Source organism: Schistocerca cancellata, chromosome 7 (genome assembly GCF_023864275.1).
Source record: "Schistocerca cancellata isolate TAMUIC-IGC-003103 chromosome 7, iqSchCanc2.1, whole genome shotgun sequence".
NCBI classification, from domain to species: Eukaryota; Metazoa; Arthropoda; class Insecta; order Orthoptera; family Acrididae; genus Schistocerca; species Schistocerca cancellata.
The window spans coordinates 423,892,333-423,918,377 of NC_064632.1; the positions used below are offsets into that span (position 1 = coordinate 423,892,333).

The window sequence follows — 26,045 nt, forward strand, 5'->3', positions numbered from 1 at the left end:
AAATATCCACGAGCCAGGCAGTAACTTAATGTCCTTGTGCCTTGGTTGATAGCTGCAGGCTCACAATCAAAAACATGGCATTCAGTAGGCAGCATCATGAAATGTGGCCAGATTTTTAGTTTAACATTGATTCATAGACCCTTGCAGATAAGCAATTGGAATCTTGAATAAGAATCAGAACGTATGAAGTGAAGTGTCGTGGCCCATTTGTCAGAACATAGAAATGATTTGGAGTAACTGCACTGAATTAGAGTAATTGAAATTAAAGTGGGTTAGCAATATGATTGAATAGGTTTCTGTGGCAAATATCACTACACACAATTGTCTTGCAACATTAACTACTGTATAACAGACTGGTATTTGAGCTGAGGTGATACGATATACTGTTAATAGATAATGTACCAGATAATGGCTTCCTGTTAGTTAAAGATACAAAACATATTCGTTAAGAAGTAACTTAATGCTTAGAGGAGCAGAAAAATAACTGTTGAAATATGTCTAGTGAAAAAAAATACCTTTCTATTAAAACAGTGTTATTGGCCAATTTTGAGTGAGAGGTTACATTGTAAGGTGCACATGTATATCTGCTTTTACATATAAAATCGTCCATAATGCCTTACTAAACAGCCAGTCGGATAATACTCGAATATAAACATCCCGTGTGCTAAATTGCCATTTGTCTTTGTCAAATATCTTGACTCATTCAGTTTCCAACTTCAGTGACTGCTTTGTGGTTTTGCATGAAGAAGCTTTAGTTAGTCCCAAGTAATTAGGAGGATTGCTGCCCGAATACTGCGTTCACTTTGCACTCACATGTCTCGTGTGCCTTTGTCATTGGTGCCCATGTCTTAAGATAGCAGCTTCCTGCACACTGCTCAGTGTTTGCAGCCGAGCTCTTCATCCTGTATTAGGCCATGGAGTGCATCTGGTGACACAGACTTTTAAATTGTGTCCTCTGCCCCAGACACTCAGTGCCCTTCATAGTTAGTGCGCTATACACTCACTGCCCATCCCTTAGTGCAACAGGTCCATGAAAACTGTCACTTGTGTACTCTTGCTGGAGCCTCTGTGATGTTTATTGTGGGTTCCTGGTCATGTAAGTCTGCCAGGAAATGAGGCTGCTCCCAAGGTTGCAGTTCTTGTACCTCAGCTCACTAGTTCCTATATTCCCTCCAATGATCTGTGTTGCCATCTGTCAGGTGGTGGTATCCCTTTGACATCGCCACTGGTCCTCCCTTCATGGGAATAAGCTCCAGATTATTAAGCTTCTCCCAGCGGTTTGGATGACCTCTCGGCCCTCCTGCTGGGAGGAAGTAATTTAAACTAGGTTGCGTCTTGGGCACAGTGGCGCTCCCCCACCACTTTCTACATATTGCACCCAAGTTTTAACTGTTCGCCACTTCTGACGGAATGCCATTTTTTAACCTTTTACATTCCTGCTAGGGTTTGCCATCTGAGTTTTCAGCCGTTTTAGCAAATGACATGCGAGCTGTCGGCGGCATTTTACTTTTTATTCGTCACAGCAATATGGCGAAGGCCTTTTAATTTTGGACCTCCATTTATGGCGTCTGTCGCCCTTTCTGCATGTCTCTGTTTTTAGCTGTCTTCTCTTACGTCAATTGGGATTGATGTATAGTCATTTTTTAACTCTTCTCTGTCTTCCTGATCTGTAGTTTTGACTTGGGCCCGTGTGACCTGTTTTTGCACCACAAAACAGAAAACAAAAAACTTTGCACTCATCAGCTGGAAAATACTGCTCCAACAAAGCAGTTGCAATACATAAAGGTACGTTCGGAACAGGCCTTATACATCCTTGTAGAAGGTCTGCTCCGAAAATATTTCTGTGAAAATATTTGTTAAGAACGTAGCTTTAGTGGAACCTGAAATGTCAACAGTACAGCCAGGAGGTTTAGTTACGTTCATAAGTGTAAATAGGAAAACAGTTGAGCAGCAGTGTGATTTGCCTGACATTATAGTGGATTGAGACCTGATCAAGTCAGTCTCATAATTTCATTTGTGATTGCTAACTGACAAGATAGAAAGAAAAGGTTTGTTAGAGTAACAATTGCAGCCATTCATGACTATGTGGATATGTTCTGCCACCACATTCTCCCAATTTAAAGCTATTAGTGCAGGCCAGTGGATGGTCATGACTAGCCTGGACTGATAATTGGAAATTCTTCTGGCAATTTCAGAGACTTTAATAACCTTGCTCCTAAGAGATAAGCCTGCACATGCCCATAGCTTGTGGCTCATTTCATTTCAAATCAACCAGAATAAAGAAATCTTGTTGCTCTCATGTTTCAAATGTTTGTGAAAAACTGGTGTAAGGAAGTAAAAAATGAAAGGGTTAAAATATTTTTCTAGCCCCCCCCCCCCCCCCCCATTTCAAAGCTACAGTTCAGAGCCATTTTGAAATGTGGATCATGTTCATGAACTTGATTGGTAGGAAATGTACTTTAGAAGTTCGTAGCCACTATTTAACTCCATTTATGAAGCAGTTTTTCATTTTGGTGTTAATGGAATTGGTGGCTGAGGCTCATAAAATACTAAGAAAGATATACATTGAGGCAACTGTTAGTGAAAGAACTTTCAAAGAATGGTTTCAACAATTGAAGAACAGAGATTTTGACGTCGAAGGCCAGCATGGTGGTGGAAGGGAGAAGGTTTTTGAAGCTACTGAAACAATCATACGATATGGCTGTTGATACACTTTCCGGGATGCGAGGTCATGGTCCAAGAACTTTTCTGCTCCTCACATCCCGGAAAGTATATCAACAGCCATGTCACCCGGTCGTGAAAGCCTTCATTCTACAATCATACGATATTTTTATCAAAAGCGAATGATGCATTTGAGTCAATCACTTGAAAGACAAATGACCACAGTACAGTGACAGACATAAAAAGGTCATTTTCGTAGGATGACACTACTTGATCGCATGTTGCAAAACACACCAAAATGTATTCGGAAACATTGAAACGGGAAATCCTACCTCACCTGCCATATTCTCCATACGTCCATTTGACTAAAACCTTTTTCAATTAGTGGCATAGGGTGTGGCTGAATAGAACTTTGCCATAAAAAAATGGCAAAATTTGGTAACTTGTTGGTCTCCCCAAAGGTGCCCATTTCTTCTGCTATGAGATTCATATGCTGCCTGAAAGATGGATGTAGTGGCCAGAGAGGGACAATGCTTTGTTGTAAAGTTTTTGTAAGTTTTTCACAATAAACCCTAAAATATAAAGAGAAAACAGCTGAAGGAAAGTTAAGAGAAAAAAGCTGAAGGAAAGTTTTAGACCTAATAATATGCTGGAATTATGCATACAAATATTCACAAATCTGTAATTAGTTGATTTCTGATCCCTCCCTCTGAACTGCAGTGAACAACCTCCCTCCCCACCATTGTAGCATTTGTTTCACATTATGCCTGTTCCCATATTTTTTCATATAAAAAAAATCCTAATAGTAGTGCTCTGTTTAGTGATTCAAAACTGCAAAAATAATGTAATAGCTAGTACATTTCTTTTATTTTGTGAGTCTTAGCTTCTGTAAAATGAAATATCTTAAAGTGACATAAAATACATTCATGATAATCTAAAATGTTGATTCTTCCAAAAAATCGTTATAAATGGAGAATATTGTCTGATCTGAAAATGCATGTACGATCAGTGTTTGCATTAGAAGTTAGTCATGAAAATATTTTAATAAAGGACGCACTTTGGCATGAAATGGCCACGAATAAATTGAGGAAGAACCACTTGTTCTCATAAATTTGACCCTTGCGCACACCTCCCACCCCCGTTCCTCTGTTCTCCAGAATTTTTCTAAGCCACCATTGTTGTAGATAGCTGTTATGAATATTGATAGGAGGCTGTGTTTTAAGCCAAAGATCAACTTTCATGTATTTAGTAAATGGTGAAAGATGATTTATCAGCAGCTTGATTTCATTCAGCGATTTGAAAAAACTTAGTCTTATCCCTAGGAATGGTAAGAACAATTTAAAGTTTATATAATGTCTGTGAATTTTGTTGTTTCATCTGTCATAGTGTTAAATGTTGTATTCCTGGAACATTAGTCCTGGCAAAAAAGAGCAGATGTTTTGCACTTGAAATATTTGTTATATGGATGCTAAGAAATTGGTTTTGTTGCTAAATGTTAAGTTGCGCTAACAACTACATCAGTCATTTTTGCAGTAACTAGTGATACACGAATCCCATTTCGTAGTAACTCAATCCTACTTGTGTTGGCAAATATTTAAAAAGTTTTTATATTGTGCAGAACTGCCATCATTGAAATGATGACACATTGGATGTGTGACTTGTTTCTATCTTGCTGCAGTGATTCACTTTTACAACACAATAATAAAGCATTATCATAGGAACGAAGTTTTCAATTGTAAGACATTTCCAGGGGCAGATGTGGACTCTGACCACCATCTATTGTTTATGAACTGTAGATTAAAACTGAAGAAACTGCAGAAAGGTGGCAATTTAAGGAGATGGGACCTGGATAAACTGACTAAACCAGAGGTTGTAGATAGTTTCAGGGAGAGCATAAGGGAACAATTGACAGGAATGGGGAAATAAATACAGTAGAAGTAGTGGGTAGCTTTGAGGGATGAAGTAGTGGAGGCAGCAGAGGATAAAGTAGATAAAAAGATGAGGGCTAGTAGAAATCCTGGGGTAACAGGATAAATATTGAATTCCATTGATGAAAGAAGAAACTACAGAAATGCAGTAAATGAAGCAGGCAAAAAGGAATACAAATGTCTCAAAAATGAGATCGACAGGAAGTGCAAAATAGCTAAGCAGGAATGGCTAGAGGATAAATTTAAGGATGTAGAGGCTTGTCTCACTAGGGGTAAGATAGATACTGCCTACAGGAAAATTAAAGAGGTCTTTGGAGAAAAGAGAACCACTTTTATGAATATCAAGAGCTCAGATGGAAACCCAGTTCTAAGCAAAGAGGGGAAAGCAGGAAGGTGGAAGGAGTATATAGAGGGTCTATACAGGGGTGATGTAGGACAATATTATGGAAATAGAAGAGGATGTAGATGAAGGTGAAATGGGAGATATGATATTGCATGAAGAGTTTGAAAGACCTAAGACAAAAAATGGTCCCGGGAGTAGACAACGTTCCATTAGAACTACTGACGGCCTTGGGAGAACCAGTCCTGACAAAACTCTACCATCTGGTGAGCAAGATGTATGAAACAGGCGAAATACCCTCAGACTTCAAGAAGAATTTAATAATTCCAATTCCAAAGAAAGGAGGTGTTGGCAGATGTGAATATTACTGAACTATCAGTTTAATAAGTCATGGCTGCAAAATACTAACAAGAGTTCTTTTCGAACGAATGGAAAAAGTGGTAGAAACAGACCTCAGGGGAGATCAGTTTGGATTCTGTAGAAATATTGGAACATGTGAGGCAATACTGACTCCACGACTTTTCTTAGAAGAAAGATTAAGGAAAGGCAAACCTACGTTTCTAGCATTTGTAGACTTAGAAAAAGCTTTTGACGATGTTGACTGGAATACTCTTTCAAATTCTGAAGGTGGCAGAGGTAAAATACAAGGAGCGAAAGGCTATTTACAATTTGTACAGAAACCAGATGGCAGTTATAAGAGTCGAGGGACATGAAAGGGAAGCAGTGGTTGGGAAGGGAGTGAGACAGGATTGTAGCCTCTCCCTGGTGTTACTCAATCTGTATATTGATCAAGCAGTAAAGGAAACAAAAGAAAAATTCAGAGTAGGAATCAAAATCCATGTAGAAGAAATAGAAACTTTGAGGTTTGCTGTTGACATTGTAATTATGTCAGAGACAGCAAAGGACTTGGAAGAGCAGTTGATGGGAATGGACAGTGTCTTGAAAGGAGGATATAAGATGAACATCAACAAAAGCAAAACTAAGATAATGGAATGTAGTCAAATTAAATCGGGTGATGTTGAGGGTATTAGATTAGGAAATGAGACACTTAAAGTAGTAAAGGAGTTTTGCTATTTGGGGAGCAAAATAACTGATGATGTTCGAAGTAGAGAGGATATAAAATGTAGACTGGCAATGGCAAGGAAAGTTTTTCTGAAGAAGAGAAATTTGTCAACATAGAGTATAGATTTAAGTGTCAGGAAGTCATTTCTGAAAGTATTTGTATGGAGTGTAGCCATGTATGGAAGTGAAACATGGATGATAAATAGTTTGGACAAGAAGAGAATAGAAGCTTTCGAAATGTGGTGCTACAGAAGAATGCTGAAGATTAGATGGGTAGATCACATAACTAATGTGGAGGTATTGAATAGAATTGGGGAGAAGAGGAGTTTGTGGCACTACTTGACAAGAAGGGACCAGTTGGTAGGACAAGTTCTGAGGCATCAAGGGATCACCAATTTAGTACTGGAGGGCAGCGTGGAGGGTCAAAATCATAGAGGGAGACAAAGAGATGAATACATTAAGCAGATTCAGAAGGATGTAGGTTGCAGTAAGTACTGGGAGATGATGAAGCTTGCACAGGATAGAGTAGCATGGAGAGCTGCATCAAACCAGTCTCGGGACTAAAGACCACAACAACACTACGTTTCGAGTGCACATTTTCATCTTCTGGCACATACGGCATTATGCCATAATAAAGAACCATGTGAGAGATCCTATAGTACTGGTGCTCTAAGAAAATTTTTATCTTGAAAACCACACTGAAAAACATAAGAGGTTGGGGCATATTTCATTGTGAACCTGGATATACGAATGTGCACTTAAAGCTGAATTATCCTTTTTAGTATGGTTTACAAAATCCTTATGCTCTGAGTATCCTCTGATGTCCTGTTTCTTTTATGACATAATGTAAGATCTTTCAACATTTGTCGTCATGGCCACCACAGCTGCACAAGCTCAGTAACACCTATTTTCTGGTGCCCTCTGGCAACTGCTGGAACAAATCTATTTGTAACAGGTTTGCCAGTAAATATTGTGAGTGGATATTAGAAAAGTGTTACTTTCAAAGTAAATTTCCTTGTACACAAGATGAATTACATTATGTGTGAGAATGTGCGATGAATTTTTTAAATTGCAGAGCATTTGACTCTCATTTAAAACGTGACACATTCAGGACCATGCATTTGTCATTAATTACAGTTTTACTGGCACATTTGTGTGATGTATCTTAAAGTATAACACACAAAAGAGACCAGTATTATACGGGAACGCTTAGCTTTTCTTATAGCTACACTATGGATATTAATTTAAACTATTAACTCTTCCTGTTTGTGTGTTCACACTACATAAATCTGCTGTCATTGGCTGGTGAGATCGCATGACATGAGCCATGTTTGGCTTATAATGGTGCATTGCAATCTCAGTTTCAATGCTTCGGAAACTAACATGCTGTGTTTGGTGGAATTTGAATTTATACTTTCATAATGTGAAAATATGCAGGATACATATTGCTGAACATCAAAGATCTTCCCAAAGCGCATTCCCTACCACTCACCCCCCCCCCCCCCCCCTCCCCACCCCTAAAATAGTAGGAAATTCTAAGCCAGTGTATAAAACCTTAACCAATCAAATGATTGTCAGCTGCTGGTTCTTTGTAGCCAATGAGAGAGCAGCAGGCACACAGTGTGACAGCAAGAGACAATGTAAAAATTCTCAAATCATTATAGAAACGAAAACTGATATGATTTAGAAAAAAGCCGTGGTGTCAGATCCCACTGTAACAACCACCCCAGAAATTGCAACATATTCAGAAGAAAAAGCCAAATATTTGTAATAGCAAAGATAAAATTTTCACAGCTGTGCTATGGATAATTATTAATATGACGATATGATGATTAAAAATAGTGATACCACAGATGACTGGGTTAGTATGCAAAAATGGTAGAAAAGAAAATGATCTACAAATTATTGTAAACCATTTCTTTGTGTTTGACTAAATTCTGATACTATAAGGAGAATTAAACAATCAAAAATGGCATAAGTTTAGAATAGGTATAATGTTAACTTTTTAGGTGGACTGAGATACTTTGCCAATAAAATGGTGTGCAGTTTTGATTAGTCAGAATATGTAAAATTAAATTTCCCCAAAAAACCTCTTAAAAAGGGAAGTCACCTTAGATTCAGGTTTGTCATATACCCAGGTAAATACAGTATTCTGGATCCTCAGATTCATCTATCATTGGGAAGCTGTGAAATATAGCAAATAACATTCTTTGGCATGTTATACAAAACTAAGTACCTTCAAATGTTCCCAAATACAGCCTTTGATGAGAAGAACAAACACTGTCAGTATTTTCTTAGCTTCAGTCATGCAATGTCAGTTTGATTCAGACTTGACATGTCTAGTAAATCAAATTTTTTTTTTTTTTTCTAGAATTACTTCCCTTACAACATATCAATGCTGACACAAAACTTTTAGAACATTCATTTTCTGTGATGATTTCTAAATCAACTGTATGTGTTGCAGAAAAGAACGGGATGATTTAAACAATTTGACACTAATCAGTCAAATATGTATTATGAATAATTTGTAAGGTGCACAAGGAAGAGTTAATCAATACTTTGGGTGATCTCTGACACTTGGGAGCAAATAAGTGTTATGTTGGCGGAGCAGGTATATCTTTCTAGCATGCTCAGAGTAAGAAAAACTACAAAACTGTGGCCACTGCACCAGTCATATTTCTGTTACCAGCTAAAATTAGTATATTAATTCCAAATAGCTTATCAGACAGAAGACGTGCCGAGAGAAACAGATGAGCATGTAAAATGCACTAAGTCAAAACTCAAAATTGTCTTTCAGAGAACACAAAACTAATACAGGTCAAGTTGCAGACAGGCATGATTAAGACATCTTAATTGTGCCTGTCTGCTACTTGACATAGATTTGTAAATATTTGTATGTGTAATAACAGAATTTTAATAATTTTTTATGATAATTCATTTATTTTTTCCAGTTACATCAAATTGGATAAAACTGATACATTAAATAAAGAAGTTAGTGGTTACAAACTTAAAAGCTACCTCATCGCAACACCATCTGGTGAAAATTACCCACTGTTGAAAATAGTTTTCATCAAAATGGAAAAAATATTTTAATCCTGTTTCATTATGTATATTCTTATATAAAAATTTCAAATTTGCAATTAACGGGCAATGGCTGCTGGGTGGTTTCACAAGAAGTAGATATTTTTGCTTTCACTTTTGTAGCTTTCTCATTGAAGAAAATTTCTAGGTTCCTGCTAACCTTTTAAAGGGGTGGAATGTCTCAACCTTGTGAAAATTTATTAAATTCTAGTAAATTTATGGGAAAAACTTTATAACTACAATTTGTAAGGTAGGGATTTGAACTTCTACACATCCAAAGGAAAAGAGCTGTATTGTAATGGAAAAATATAATAAAGTTCGTATAACCAAATTTTTTTGCCAATGTAAAATACTATAAATTATTATTTAGCTGCTGAGGTTATATTTCCTTAGTTCCAATAGTGCAACATGTTTTGGACAGCTGAAAATTACATATCATTAGCTCATATATTCTTTTCAGAAAAGGCTTCTAAAATGGGAAAAGCAGTTTCAAGATTTAGTTCCCTTATTTCAACATGTATTAGGCTTGCCTGTATTTTAAATGCTTGTGAATTGATCTCATCATCCACATTCCTCATCTCTCCCCTTCTAATCTGTTTGATCTGCCAGTAGTATCCTGCTTGTGCGAGGAGAACAGGACCAGGACAAACTTGGGCTATCGAAATTTTTGTGGGAAAAAGAAATAGACTGAAAGAATACTAATATCAAAATATCAATTTTATTAAGGCAGTGTTTACATACCTGTTCACATTGGCAGAATCAAGATTGTTAACTTAAGACTGCTAATGATTTACTTCATGAAAGTACGGTGGAGGGTCTTGTTTGGTGAAGCTGCAACATCTAACTCAGCAGTATCATGCCATCGTCTGAAGAGCATGGTATCGGTTGGTGTCATCTCGGGCTGTTTGTTGGTCCACATAGCGCATGGCAGCCTCAAGTGCAGTGTAGATGTTGGAGTGACTCATCATCAGTACAGCCTCATCCTCATCACTCTCTGTGGTGGAATGTTAAATATGTCAGTTATAGAAGAGTATACAACTTACAACTGTTTGTACAGGAATTTCCATATTTTCTGCGTCTTCACAGCCTGGCAACCATCTCATTAAATCACACAATGGATGATCATTTTCATCATCAAAATCTTCAGTCACTGTATTAGACCTTGTAAAATTTTTCTCCATGACTTGGAAATTATAGCTGACTTTCAGCTCAAAGACTACATGTTCTTAAACTACTATCTTTAAAGCTTTCATTGTCTTCAGAATTTAAGATAGACTATACCAATCACCAACAATACTCTTTCTTTAGGCATTCCAGAATGCCCTTATCCATTGATTCAGTCAAATCTTTAACATTTAGTGGGAGAAACAAGTCGTGGATTCTGTTGCGCTGCACTTCATTTACACTTGGATATGAAGATGGATTGTCCATTGTCAAAATAGCTTTGCTTAGCTATCCCTTCCCTTTCAAAAACTTTTTTTCACTCTGATACAAATCAGTTCAAAACAAATTTTTAGAGATTTGCATGAAGAATGACAGGGTGTTAGTCAGGAAATTGATAAGTGATAGTTTGCATCAAGAAGTGCCAGCCACAAATGGATAGTACTCGTGACCATCGAGCTCTGCATGTGCAGTAGACAGTTTGAAAACGGTCATGTTCACATGAACGAACTTAAAATTCCCCATCCAGTTGTGCTACGTTTTTGTTTCTTCCAGTGGGATTGATAAAATTGTATACCAGTATAATGGCCTTGTAACTCAATTTCATCTTGGAGGAGGGTGAGGTTGACAAGTGCTCAACATTTCTTGTTCACCATTATGGAAGTAGTAATTATCTTTTCCTTGTAAGTCATGGCATTAGTTGTCAGATTAGTAACTTTATTATTGAACTTATTAGGTATCCTGTCCTTTGCCTTTTCTGAGATTTCTCTCTTTTTAAGCTGTTGAAATGAAATGCTAAATTTGTCATCCACCATCTGCTTCTGTCCTGTAATAAACTTTCCTTCTAAAATATTATGAAAAGGAAAGCTGTTACTCACCATGTAGCGGAGATTCTGAGTTACAAAAAGACAGTCACAAGTAAATCTTTTGGCCATTAAGGCCTTTGACACACACACACACACACACACACACACACACACACACACACACACACACACACCGCTGCATATGTGTGTGTGTGTGTGGGGGGGGGGGGGGGGATCTGTTGTTGGTGACGGCCGAAAGCTTTGCGATGGTCTTTTTGTTCTGCCTATCTGCGACTCAGCATCTCTGCTATATTGTGAGTAGCAACATTCCTTTCCATAATATTGTTCCATCCATCCTGGATTTTTCATTGTTTGATTTCTTCTCCTACTCCTACATATATTCGGCATCTAGTATTAAGTGTTTTGTATGTGCACACTAATAACCTCCTGAGTTTACCCAGCTACTGTTAATTCCACTGGCACATGAGATGTTACCAAATGCTTAGAAGAACGTTGGTAATGGTCTTCCTTGTGGCTGTAATTTTCCTTATACTTCTTTCTTTGCCTAACATTTGTGATAGCTCCACATCTATTATGGTCCTGAGAACAGAGCTGCAAAAAGTGATTTTAAGATATTGCCGTGACAAAGATGGGTGGTTAATCTAATCACTTGTAGCTGTCACTATTTTCCATGTTAATTAATGCATAGCATGAATGTCAGTCAGTGTGCTGACTTTTTTCCCTCTGAATGGAACTGTGTGCGCACACACACACAACTTCTTTCAAATGACTTACAAACTCTCCTGTTTGTATGGTGCTGTGTGTGTCATTGAAAGAATCTTTAATATAGTGCACATTTATAGTAGAGACATGACGATTTGTAAATCAAACCCATTAGATAATGGTTGATTATGTAAAATTACTGTGTGGGGGGGTCTCTTCTCCCCCCTCCGCCCAAAGTTCTCTTCTTTCTACATACAACAGTGAAATGCTGATGATCCATCTTCCATCTCATTTCATGATGTGAGTATTGGTCAGTACTTGAAATGACTCCATTATGGAAAGACAACTCAATTCCTGCAGAGAAATAGGTTTGTCAGCTAATGTCAATAACGCTAAACAAATATTCTTTCCCTGTTACAAATGTTAATAATGCCCATGGCCTTGCCACATTGGATACACTAGTTCTCGCACGGTCATCTAAGTTGAGAAACATTGGTTCAGGTTACACATACATCGCCGAACTTGCGTCCAATTGATACTTGGGTTGAGCCTCACATTTCTATTATTATTAACTAAATTGTCTCAATAACTTGGTAAAAATTTTGCATGTACCTTAACTGTAAATTATACTGTAATACGGTGACTGATAATCTTCGCGCGGTACCTTAGTGAACTGTTATATTACTTACGAAACTTAAAGAGTGAATTATATACACTATAGACCACTACTTTGGACAACTGTGCTAGTGCAAAGGAAGTTTCTACCTTTGGTGGATGAAAGCCCTAAACCATTTGCTAGGGACAATACTTGAGCTCAAAACACATCTCCTGCTCATGTCCACTACCACATACATCTAAAAAATATATTTTGTTGGGTGTTAACTTGGTGTTATGGTCTACATAAGTGGGAAATGTTGTTGTTGTTGTTGTTGTTGTTGTTGTTGTTGTTGTTGTGGTCTTCACTCCTGAGACTGGTTTCATGCAGCTCTCCATGCTACTCTATCCTGTGCAAGCTTCATCATCTCCCAGTACTTACTGCAACCTACATCCTTCTGAATCTGCTTAATGTATTCATCTCTTGGTCTCCCTCTACGATTTTTACCCTCCACGCTGCCCTCCAGTGCTAAATTTGTGATCCCTTGATGTCTCAGAACATGTCCTACCTACCAATCCCTTCTTCTTGTCAAGTTGTGCCACAAACTCAACTTCTCCCCAATTCTATTCAATACCTCCTCGTTAGTTATGTGATCTACCTATCTAATCTTCAGCATTCTTCTGTAGCACCACATTTCAAAACCTTCTATTCTTTTCTTGTCCAAACTATTTATCGTCTTTGTTTCACTTCCATATATGGCAACATTCCATACAAATACTCTCAGAAACGACTTCCTGACACTTAAATCTATCCTTGATGTTAACAAATTTCTCTTCTTCAGAAACGCTTTCCTTGCCATTGCCAGTCTACATTTTATATCCTATCTACTCCGACCGTCGTCAGTTATTTTGCTCCCCAAATAGCAAAACTCTTTTACTACTTTAAGTGTGTCATTTTCTAATCTAATTCCCCCAGCATCACCCGACTGACTGTATTTACTCGTATCTAAGCCGCACTTTTTTTCTGGTTTTTGTAATCCAAAAAACCACCTGCGGCTTAGAATAGAGTGCAAAGTAAGCGGAAGTTCTGAAAGATGTTGGTAGGTGCCAAGGCACAAAGATAAATACTGGTGCCAAAATCTCTCTGTCAGTAAAAAAAAAAAAAGAAGGTGGAAGACTAGCTTTTCTTCCTCCGTCCCAAGTTTTGACCACTGCATTTTCATACATCATCCATCGAAGTAAATACAAATTCTGTATTGTTCATCTTTGAATGTTGCAGCATTTCAATGTACTACGAAAATCCGACTGGCAAGACTGTTACAGATGTTTGTCAATATGGCCAACTCTACGTTCTGAATTTTTTTCCTACCTGTGAGAAAAGATGGTTGCTAATAGGAACTTCTATGAACTGTGAATGACATGCAGTATTCTCTTCACCATAAGAATAACATGAATACAAACATTTTGCCATGTATTCTTTCGTGTTTGCTGCTATCTCATTTAAATCCTGTCTGCCTAATTAACTACGAAACTAGAGTGAGACAACAGCAAATGCAGTAGAATATACGTATCATGTCATGTTTATATGCGTATTATTCTTATGCGTAATAGTGATAGTCAGAAATGAAGCACGGCAATTGACTAGATTTTTAAATCTAAGATGACTCTAATTTCTATGCAGAATGTAATGTACTAAAGAGGCGTCTGCAAAGATTTTCAAACGGAGAAAAATTTTCGCTGAGCTCTCGTTCAGAACATCTTTTATCATACGCAGTCTATTATTTGGTTCTCGTTGATCATTATCAAAGAAAACATCAGTGTAAGTAACAACAAATAGCAGTCTCTTGCCATTGTTTCGCTAATGAGACAATTCCCTTTTTTTTTTTTTAAGCGGCGGTAGTGCGCACAAAAGCAAGCCATGCCGCGAGCGATGACAGGCTGTAAACACTCACTATCAGAATGCGACAAACAATGCGTGACACAGTACAGTAATGCATCTTCATCTTAGAGTGACGTAAACACCTATACCAAAGAGAACGGCGCTTATCAGATCGAAGAAAAATAAGCAATCAATTCAACCCAGACGAAGCACGTGAAAAAGGAAGGGTACCTGTTTAAATACGGACTGAGCGCCTGACACATAGCAATGGCTACCTGGTAAAGCTTAACTGCTAAGCTTATGTCTCGAACCAAACTACTGTAGCTGTATCGTCATTCATTCGACCTAAATTGTGTGTCATATTACAATGGACCAACTTTGTTTCGATTTGGAGGTGCGGCTAAAACTTTTCTCTCCCCATAAATTTCGAGTCTCATTTTTCAGGTGCGGCTTAGATTCAAGTAAATACGGTAATTCGACTACATTCCATTATCCTCGTTTTGCTTTTGTTGATGTTCATATTCATATTATATCCTCCTTTCAAGACACTGTCCATTCCGTTCAACTGCTCTTCCAAGTCCTTTGCTGTCTCTGACAGAATTAAAATATCATCAGCGAACCTCAAAGTTTTTATTTCTTCTCCCTGGATTTTAATACCTACTCGAAATTTTTGTTTTGATTCCTTTACTGCTTGCTCAGTATACACATTGAATAACATCGGGAAGAGGCTACAATCCTGTCTTCACTCCCTTCCCGACCACTGCTTCCCTTTCGTGCCCCTCGACTCTTATAGCTGCCATCTGGTTTTTGTACAAATTGTAAATAGCCTTTCCCTCCCTGTATTTTACCTCTGCCACCTTTAGAATTTGAAAGAGAGTATTCCAGTCAACATTGTCAAAAGCTTTCTCCAAGTCTACAAATGCTAGAAACATAGGTTTACCTTTCCTTAATCTTTCTTCTAAGATAAGTCGTAGGGTCAGTATTGCCTCACATGTTCCAACATTTCTACGGAATCCAAACTGATCTTCCCCGAGGTCGGCTTCTACTAGTTTTTCCATTCGTCTGTAAATAATTTGCGTTAATATATTGCAGCTGTGACTTATTAAACTGATAGTTCGGTAATTTTCACACATGTCGACACCTGCTTTCTTTGGGATTGGAATTATTATATTCTTGTTGAAGTCTGAGGGTATTTCGCCTGTCTCATACATCTTGCTCACCAGATGGTAGAGTTTTGTCAGGACTGGTTCTCCCAAGGCCGTCAGCATTTCTAAAGGAATGTTGTATACTCCCGGGGCTTTGTTTCGACTCAGGTCTTTCAGTGCTCTTTCAAACTCTTCACGCAGTATTGTAGCTCCCATTTCATCTTCATCTACATTCTCTTCTATTTCCATAATATTGTCCTCAAAAACATCGCCCCTGTATAGACCCTCTATATACTCCTTCCACCTTTCTGCTTTCCCTTCTTTGCTTAGAACTGGGTTTCTATCTGAGCTCTTGATATTCATAAAAGTGGTTCTCTTTTCTCCAAAGGGAAGCCTCTACATCCTTAAATTTGTCCTCTAGCCATCCCTGCTTAGCCATTTTGTACTTCCTGTCGATCTCATTACACTATTCAAAAGTTTTTGTTCGGGTTTTTGAGAAACTCGTATTAAGGCAAATTTGTACTGAAGGCAGACATTTGTGGAATCAGTGTGCATGACTCCATAATTCACAATATTTGTGTATTTAGCAAGTTCGATACAGAAACAATTTAATTGTAAAATACCAGTAAGTAAATGTTTCATAAGCACATTATTTTAGCATACATGGGCTATTGTTTAGTAATGACAAATTGTCCATCGCCATGAATAAATTTATCAACAGAGCTCCGACCTGCTTTCTTCATTCTAAATCTGACTGGTGATGGCTCTCACTTAAAACTCCAAAAGACTGGATTGTTCCTGAAGACTGAGTAGAGACAGCTAAGTAACTCAGCTGATCTGAACTATGAGACCATATAAGTTATACACACGGCAAATAGTGCAGTTGGCAGTGTCATATTTACCGGCCCCCTCCAGTGTTAAAGTAATCAAAGCCTTCCAATATAGTGTCACTTTTCCCTTCGTACTTGATGAAGTCAAGTTGTAATCAAACTGGAACTGCACAAACAGAACGTCTTTCTGAGGCCACAATAATTGGGGTTTCTGCATAGTTGTTGCCCCAGAAAGGAACTACCTATTCATCACCTGTTTGGTAGGATTTAGTATGCAGCCTATTCGGACAGTATTTAGTAGACGATGAATCTCGCAATATTTATTTTTCGATCTCTTATCAATGCCTACAGCTAGTTTAAATGTACTGGTACTTCTGTTTGCAAAAAGCTGCACCCTTGACATTTTTCTCTGCTACTTCTGTCACTCCTGTTCCCAAAGCCTGACTGATTACTAGAGGAGGACAGAGACTAAAATAAGAGAATATTTTCTTAAATCTGTTCCTTATGACAGTCTCTTTTTCACTGGCAAAGTGTTGGCAGTGTTAATACATCAAATGCATCTGTATGGTGTTAAATGGGAACACGTAACAGGTGTTTTAGTCACAGTATCTGAAACAGTAATGTGTGAATCGCCACCACTTTAAACTCCTCTTGCTAAAACAATATCTTCATTGTATTCACCGCTGGATTTGTCTTTTGGTGCTGATATTTCTCCTTCGAACTCTCTAAAGGTCTCGCCAACTCTTCAAAGGATCTGTGCGTCTGACACTAAGGGAAAAATACTTTATTAATTTAAACAGAATAGGAATCTATAATAATTATTACATAAAAATAAATATCAATTCTATTCCATAATAATGATTAACTATCTCTGAATAATTTTTGGAACACAATTACTTGTGTGCATAGTAATAAAGTGTCAGTTGTCATCGTATCAGACACAAATGTACAGACTCTTTTGTAGTCAAGTGAGAAATATTAATTTGTGGTATTAAATTTGTCACATTCAGCAGAAGTATTCTTCACAAATATTTCATTGATTATAATAATTAATGGTAAATACGTTCACACAAATAGGTACTTCTAATATCGTGAAATCGGTTTGTCTGCCTTATGTTGCACGCACTCAGGAAACGGAGCTTAGAATCACCAGTCTGTGCTCCAGACAGTTGAAACTTGCATTAATCCTTATAGTCCTCTGGCATTACAATGAAGCTGCGTCTATAAAAAGTTTACTAATTGTGTGTGTGTGTGTGTGTGTGTGTGTGTGTGTGTGTGTGTGTGTGTAACACGTGGAATTTGAGGTGGTATAGATATCTAATCTCTGCATACTCTTCAACAATGAAGCATGCCTAAGAGAATGTGTGTATGGAACAGTCACATGCCCATCTATGTGGAACCAGAAATAAGGAATTGTTGGACATTACTTGTACTAAAAGTGTGTCTTTTGCTACATTGTGTCACATTGTGAAATGTAATTATATATTACTAACCCTTTCAGTGCTGTCGATTTGTGTTCACGCACTGCTTGGATTTTCCTGCATGTGTGTCCTGAGCTGCCGACCTCTCACTGCTGCGAACGATTTACGTAAATATCTCGATTAATAAAAAAAGTTCAGTATTTATCATACAACATATGTACCGCACTGCACGCTATTATTTTCAGAAAGTCTCATACATTAGCTGAGTGATGAGCACATTAGGCTGCCATGCAGTGGGTCTGGGTTTGATTCGCAGTTGGGTCAGAAATTTTCTCTACTATGGGACTGGGTATTGTGTTGTCCCCATTTCACCATAGATATGCAGGTCGTCCAATGTTACGTTAGCTGGAAGGACTTGCAAATCGGCAGCCAAACTTAGCCAAGTGGAGTCTCCCCGCCATGCAATACAATCTTCTTCTTCTCCTTTTTTTTCCGGTGCTTTAGAAGCTACTGTGCACTGTTAGGTGGAATTCGTATTTATACTTTCGTAATACAAAAATGTATGGTGTACATGTTGCTGCACATCAGATCTTATTGAATAAAGAGCTGGGAAGTTCTATGCCACTGTAGAAAACCTTTACCATTCAAAGGATTTATATTTTACAATGTCGAAGTACAGTATATGGTCACTTGACTCTCACAAAATGCACTTTACCCATAAAAAGTGTTCTTTTGTATGGGAATTTTGGGAATTATTTTTTATTGGCTGCGTGTAGAAACTGTTTTGTTTAATTTGATGCAGTGCAGTTTGTATGACGGGTAACAAAATTCAGTTCTTTGTTTAATAAAAATATATGACTGTAAGATATCAAAAGAAATTCACCAAATTGAAAAATTGGATGACAAGTAATAAAGCCGTAACTAAAGTCACCCTTACCACGGGATGTAGAGAGCACATTTGTAGCAGTGGGAGAGTTAATGACTGGGCAAACCATTTGTAACACAATATTGTAAGTTGTGTAACATTTTATTATAAAATTAACAAATTATAAGCGTAAGGTTTTGTAAATGTTTACTTGTCAATATTTGAATTTGTCAAATAACCTTCCATTAGGAAAGTTTAATGCGGCCGATGACAGAGATAACAATCTCAAAATGGTAGAGAGCAACAGTCAGTCATTCTATTTCTAGCTTTGTTAAAGTAGATACCTAAATTTTGGCTAGTAGCTAATTGAAATTCTGAATCTGCTTTAATAAAGCTAGAATGGAAATGATGACTGATTGCTTCTATCATTTCGAAATTTCGATCTGTATCGGTACAAGATGTTCCACATAAAACTGGTACACCTCACACCCAAGATAAAAGATTAAAGTAATCTCACACACACACACACACACACACACACACACACACACACAGTAATTCTGCAGACGTATTGTTAATTTCTGTAGTAATGTTCCAATTACAATCATCTATTGTGCGAAGATTGTCGGCACATAATTTACTTTTTAGTCTACCCCATAAGTAAAACTCACATAATGGGGCCATGGGGCCAGAGGCCTCTGCTGACAAGTCTTGACTTCAGGGAACATGTTGTGAGCCAGACTTAGTTGGTATGTGTGAGCAGTTACTACATCTTCATGGAATACTGCAAAAAGCTGCTCTGCATTTGTTAATTGCACATGAATTCAAAGATACCTAGATATCAGGCATTGTTAAGGGGTAATTGGAAAAATATGGGGCCAATAGTATGCATGCCACACAGTGTACATCAAACATGTCTTCTCTGAGAGGAGAGGTTCTTCATACAGAATATTATGCTTGCACTGTGACCAGTACCTGCAATTCTTGGGACATGAAATAAAGCTAGGGTGCTATCTGTCTCGCTCGTGCACGCCCACACCCCACCTGCAACACCCTCGCATGTCTACTCTTGCACGACATTTGCACAATATACTTATAATTTCATATCTTTTATTACACAATGTAAGAGGTACACCAACCTGCTCTGATAACCTTATCACCAACTTCTGGGCACTTCTTGAAACGTCCGCAGGAATTCTGTCTGCAGTTTTAGGAGTCCTCACTGTTGATCCCCTATTCCTCTGCACAGTCTGAACAATCCCGAGAGCCGTACATTTCTTGTACAGATCTTGAATAGTGCTGGTTGTGGGGTGTTTCCTACCAGGATACTTTGCTTGAAGCATTTCTTGACATGTCTTCATGGAGCCTGTCTTTATGTAACCCTCAACAATGTCAGATTGCTGTTCTACTGCAAATGGCCCCATTTCAGCAACAACTTGATAACATGAACCTCTCACACTAAAGCACAAACACATACTCATTCAACATTCAGATAAAATGCAGTGTACCCAACTCTAGAGACAGTGTTGTCACTTCACGCACAATTTAGAGATGATTAACTGGTAAAAGAGGTGTACTGGTTTTATGTGGGATACCATCTGTTACCTGAATTTGAATGTATATAATATACTCAAGCACTTAATTCTAATAATGTTTATCTTCCCTGTAGAACCAGACCACGGAATGAATGCTTGGGAAGCACAGAAATATTTCAAGCAGCTAATAGCAGGCGTGGTAAGTTCTTTTTGCATTTATGAGTTTAGTGACTGAACGGGCACTTACAGTGTCAGGGGTCCAGATGTGGTAGGAAGGGGAGAAAAAGATGAAAAGAAAAAGGTACTGCATTACTCAGTCTAGACATGGGCTCATTTAAAAATCGCCTAAAATAATTGTTGCCCTCATGTCACAGAAGTTTCTGAAAAATTAATGTAAGAAGGTAAATAATGAAATGAGATTAAAATATTTTTGCCTGTTAGCTTGTAATTTTGGAAATTGGTTCATTTCACAAATTGATGTTGGTAGAAAAGGTAGGCAAAAAAGTAAAGGACTGTTAAATCTTTTTATTTGTTAATTAGTTTTATTCAACTTGGGGTCAGTGGAAAGCTAAACAAATAAACTATAATATAAAATTATTAAAATTTTGGAATTATGCGTACAAATATTTACAAATCCGTAATAGTCATTTCTCAAGATTGTTGCCATCGTTTGTTATACATACAGAAAAGATAAGTTGGTAAAAAGTCTCCATCACACATTAATTTATTAAAGAAATGAGTGGTTTTGGCCTCTAGTTGTAGGCCATCTTCAGGTGGTACTCGATCTGGGTGGTGGTGGTGGTGGTTCGAACAGCTGTGCTGACTCCAGTTGCAAAATCAACTGGGTCAGCACAACTGTTAAAGTGTCGTTACTGTCAGCCAGATGGTGCTGTATCGGATGATGGCCAATTATTAGAGGCTAAAATTGCTCACATTTGTAATAAATGGACTTTTTTCACTAATTTTACCTTAATGAAAGATCTCACTTTCCAATAATGTTATCTAAAATTACGAACACAGATAAGTCAGTGTCTGGGAAGAGTACAAAGATCTGTAGAAAGTGGGTGCCGAATGGAGACACTATCTGATAATGATAGAACAAGAAATGGGAGTCAATATGAAAATTATAAGAGATCCAGTATTAGCCTGGAAGTCGGCAGAGCTTTGAAAGTTGTGTGTTCAAACATGAAGGTATAGACCAATTTCTTTCAGAATTTGGCAATGGGGAAGTGACTACTCAAGTTTGTGTGTAGAAATTGATACTGAAGAAGTACCACCAGATTTTTGGATAAATATTGTCCACACAATCCCAAAGATAGCGAGGGCAGATACGTGCAAAAACTAGCACAGAGTCAAACAGCTCGTGGATCAAATTTGTTAACGAGGATAGTGTACAGAAGGAGAGGGTGTTAAAGAAATAGTTGAAGTTCGATTGGATGAGAAGTTCGGCTTCGGGAATGGTAAAGGCACCAGAGGAAGTTCTGACATTGTCCTTGATGGTAGAAGCAAGGCTTTTGAAAGATACAGGATTTGTCGCCATAGATAATGCCTCATATTGTGTAGAATGGTGCAAACAAGTCTTAGAAAAATCTAATTGATGGAGGAGGACTGGTAAAACATAAAAATTGAGACCACGAATTACACAAAGGGAAGGAATTGTACAGTCTTCGAAGCAAAATAACACATAATAAACATAAAAAAGGCAACGTGAAAAGCAGATCAGTGGAGGAAAAAGTTGGCATTCCTGGTGAAAAGAAGTCTCTTATTATCAAACATTGACCTTAATTTTAGGAAGACATTTCTGAGAAAGTGTGTTTGGAGCACAGCATTGTCAGAAAATTGAAAAGGGTGGACAAGTCACAATATAGAACTGTATCTAGAAAACTTACTTTTTTTTTCATTGTGTACGAGTTTCTTTCATTATTATACAAACTTTAGTTCTTATAATATGGTACACTTTGTTTTGGTTGGCCCCTTTTTTAGTATTGTATAGTGTAGTAGGAGTTACTGGAATGATTTCTCTGAAGAGCGATGGCTGATTGCCTTTGCCATCCTTGTACATTACAAGCTTGTGTTATGTAAATGACCTTCTTAATAGTTCTGAAGACCCTAATATTTCATCCTTTCTTCTACAATAAATTTCCTGAATGACCACATGATTTTTCAGTGTGGATTATATTAGGGACACAGTTTCAGTCAATATAACTATGAAGAGTTATCATATATGATAATAAGTTAACCATATTGTTAAATTACCCTAAAAACAAAATTGCTGAACCCAAAGTGTAAGGTAATAGTGTTCTACATTATTATTGGACTTTGGTTCTCACACGAGATTAGTCTGACTCCCCCTCCCCCCCAAAAACAGTTAAAAATAAAAACGCATGTTGCTGATCAGGACTTAATATTTCTACCTATCACAGTCCTTATTGCCATTACCTTCACTGTGTTTCATTTGTGCATCTCATGTTGTTACTTATTGTATTTCATAATGTTTGTTTACCTGTGAAAATAAAATTTCTGTAAGATTCTTGTTAGATCTCCTCCCCCTCCCCACCTTACAAAACATCTGTATTGCATATTTCACCATTGTTTGTAGTTGCATATTTCACCATTGTTTGTAGTTGGTGCCTATGATTTTATACAGGGACATTACTTGAACTGCAGGAATATCTCCACAGCCGTGGAGTGACACATCGAGACCTAAAGCCAGAGAATCTGCTGCTGGATGAACATGATAATTTAAAAATATCTGATTTTGGAATGGCTACAGTGTACAGGATGCAGGGCAAGGTACGTCCATGTGAAAGTCGTATAGTGTGTCATCACAGTATATGTAACTCTTAGCTCCACCTCATACCAGTTTCCCTTATCTTCTGCACTCTTTCTTTCAGTGTATCAAAAGTAGGTCGCCAACCAAGTGTGCCAAATAAATTTTGAAAATATTAATTCACTCTGACAGTATAATGTAATTGGATAGATCAAAAAAATCTAATCACCAAGCGATGATAGACCACTTGCCAACAATCTGTCTTTCCTGCTCATCCCGTCTGGTAAGTCTCCCCTGACTGGGTGATGTTTGCGAACACTACTCCTTCTCCTGAACCTCTCCAGTCCTTTTTGTCACCCCTCTTCATTCCCCTTCAACCCTTCTGCCAGGAGGAGGAGCTGCTGGCTCCAAAAGCATGCTTATAAAAACGTGTGTGTGTGTGTGTGTGTGTGTGTGTGTGTGTGTGTGTTCTCTCCTGCCGCTGCTTGGTGAGTAGATTTTTATCCATTCAACTATATTAATTCACTCCCTGAAATATGTATAAAAACTATACAGTTAATGTTTAAACATCTTGTTTAAGACATTAAGTGCAGTTTTCATGTTGTTCATGAACTATTGAAAACTTATAATCTTATCAAAAGGATGTTTTTATGAGAAATGCTTTTGTTTGTAAGTTGTAGAACCAGTGCTCTGCTTTAATATTTCAATACCTTTCACATAACTACTTCATATCCATTTTTCATTCAAGACAGTGTTTGTAATAATGCGTTACTATTGCTTAGTACACTTCTTCCACAATGTAGGTGGTGTTCATACTGAGTTTATAATAAATGCAATATGCTACGTCATGATGACGATGATGATGATGATAGTTTTGATATGGTGCAGAAGAAACCAGCATCGGTGGATTGCATAGAAACATAGTGGAAGCAACTTGGTTCGCAGTGGGATGACAGTGATAAGACTATTTTCCGCTTAAAACTTAAAAAAAAAAACTTAAAAAAAAAAAAAAAAAAAAAAAAAAAAAAAAAAAAACTGTTCTGGGATGTGCGCATTTGCTTGACTATGCAGTCATCCTCGTTCACTTTTGAGGAAACTATTCGGTAAAAAAATTGATTTTTACTCATCTCAAAATAAGATACCATGGCTTGATAATGAGCTGGATCTTTTAATTATTGTGATAACTTTAAAGTAAGACACTTCATATTTTGGAAAGTTTGCTGTGTAAAATTTAGTTGCTGGTCGGTGACATGGATGATTCTATTTCTTCCTGTTGTGTGATGTGTGATAGTGCCTTGTTTTTCTTTTTCTCATAGGGTGCTGTTAAAAGCCGAAACTACAAACAGAAAACGTATAGATAAAACGGCACTGCCAGTCATCTAATGATGATGCTAACTGTATGTTTTTTCAATCTATTTTTCCCTTATTTCAGGAAACAATGTGAATGGTATAAAAGAGATCTGAAAACTAAATTCCTTTTCATTCCGAATGGGCACCTTATTGAAGCCAAGGAGGAAACGTCGTGATTTTCTTAATCATGGGCTTCTTCAGTTTCTTGAAAAGACATTAGGGGCCATCATAACAGACACTCCTAACATCGCCCCAAAGGGCTCGCTGCTCTCTGGCGTGTTCGTGCTTCGTTACCATAGGGCCCCATCCTTTGTGGTATCTTTTCCCTTCCATGTTGTGTGTGTGTATCCTCTTGATGTTCTTTTTCCCTTCCCCTTGGGAACATGTCTGGACTGTTTCTGGAAATGTATTGTGCATTTTCGGTAGTCAGTATCGGAATATTCTCCCATGTTACTTTTCCTTTCTACATTCATCTTCTCCTAACCTTCCTCAGCTTTTGCATTTGAGATTTCTCTTTTTCTTCCTCCTCCCTGTGCGCTCCTGAAGGCCGGCCCATGCATCTGACATGTAACAGTTGACTGGGTAACACACAATTCCCAGCTCCGGATCGACAGGTAGGGTTCACACCTACCCCTGGTAAAGGCTAGGTCCAGGAAGGGTGATAGCTTGAGCTGTTACCTTCCCAAATTGCAGATTGGTCCCTCTGTCAAGTGTTCGGACGGTGTCACCTGAGGTTTGAACAATCACCTAAGCCGGGTGCACCCTCTTCTAAAGGGGGCACCCAGTTGGAAGAAGTTTGCCATCAGAGACATGGACAATCCTGGCGATCCCCCCAGGGGGTCCGCAACTCTTTTGTGGATATGTGCGTAGCGAGCACGGGACCCCGAGCTAATGTGGCCTTCCTTCCTTTCCGGGCTGCATACCTTCCCTTTCCGCATCCTTCCCCATCCCCCATCTTCGCCCCTCTCCTCTCACCTCTGGCTCTTTCCTTCACTTTCTCCCCATCTGGGAGTATGGTTAGTGCCTACGTCTGGAGACGGACGCTCGTAAATGTAACGCATTCTTCGCCTTCTTTGCTTGTATGTCTTCTTCCTTCCTTTGCCCTTCTCTTTCCCTTACCTCTTCTCTTTACCCTTTTCTCCGCTGCGGCGTTTGAGACCTCTCCTCTTTCCTTTCCCTTTCTCTTTCTTCCTCCCTGTGCGTGTCTGAAGGCCAACCCACGCATTTTTGTGTGTAGCCGGTGACGGGATAACGAATAATTCCCCGTCCCAGGTAGACAGGTAGGACACGTACGTACCCCCTGGTAACGGCCAGGCCTTGGGAGGGGTGATTACCCGAGCTGATACCTTCCGAAAGTGCCGATTGGTCCCTCCATACGTTTGTCAGGAGATGTGACCGGAGGTGTGAACAATCACCTAAGGCGGGAGTGCCCTCAGAGAGGGCCCCTACAAGGGAGGAGCGCGCCATCGGAGACGCCGGTAAATCATGGGGGATTCTTCCGCAATGGTTTCCTCACCTTCCACTATGTCTGCTCACAAGCGTAAGTTCACTGAGTCTCAGCCGCAGACGGTTCTTCCATCGTTGCCACAGTTCCTTGTTGTTTCTCGGTCTGACGAAGGTCACGACTTCTCCACGGTCAACCCTTTCATTATTCAGAAAGGTGTCGACGCAATTGCAGGTCCTGTAAAGTCTTGTTCCAGATTACGGAATGGCACCTTGTTGTTAGAAACAGTCAGTGCCCTCCAGGCACAAAAATTGCTGCGTACTTCACTGCTCCACACCTTCCTTGTCCGGGTTGAAGCGCACCGCACTTTAAATTCCTCACGTGGAGTCGTATATACACGCTCCCTCGATGGATTGTCTGACGAAGAAATCAGCACTACCTGTCTGACCA

At 38.5% G+C, this 26,045-nt stretch overlaps 1 protein-coding gene across 2 annotated transcripts in view; it reads left to right on the forward strand.

The window, feature by feature from the left end:
• LOC126092327 (serine/threonine-protein kinase grp) overlaps positions 1 to 26,045 on the forward strand; it is a 146,058-nt gene that overhangs the window by 66,699 nt on the left and 53,314 nt on the right. For both annotated transcript variants that reach the window (XM_049907864.1, XM_049907863.1), the window contains exons 4-5: positions 20,166 to 20,230; positions 22,699 to 22,824. In XM_049907864.1, the coding sequence (XP_049763821.1) occupies positions 20,166 to 20,230; positions 22,699 to 22,824 (191 nt within the window). The remainder of the gene's footprint in view (positions 1 to 20,165; positions 20,231 to 22,698; positions 22,825 to 26,045) is intronic.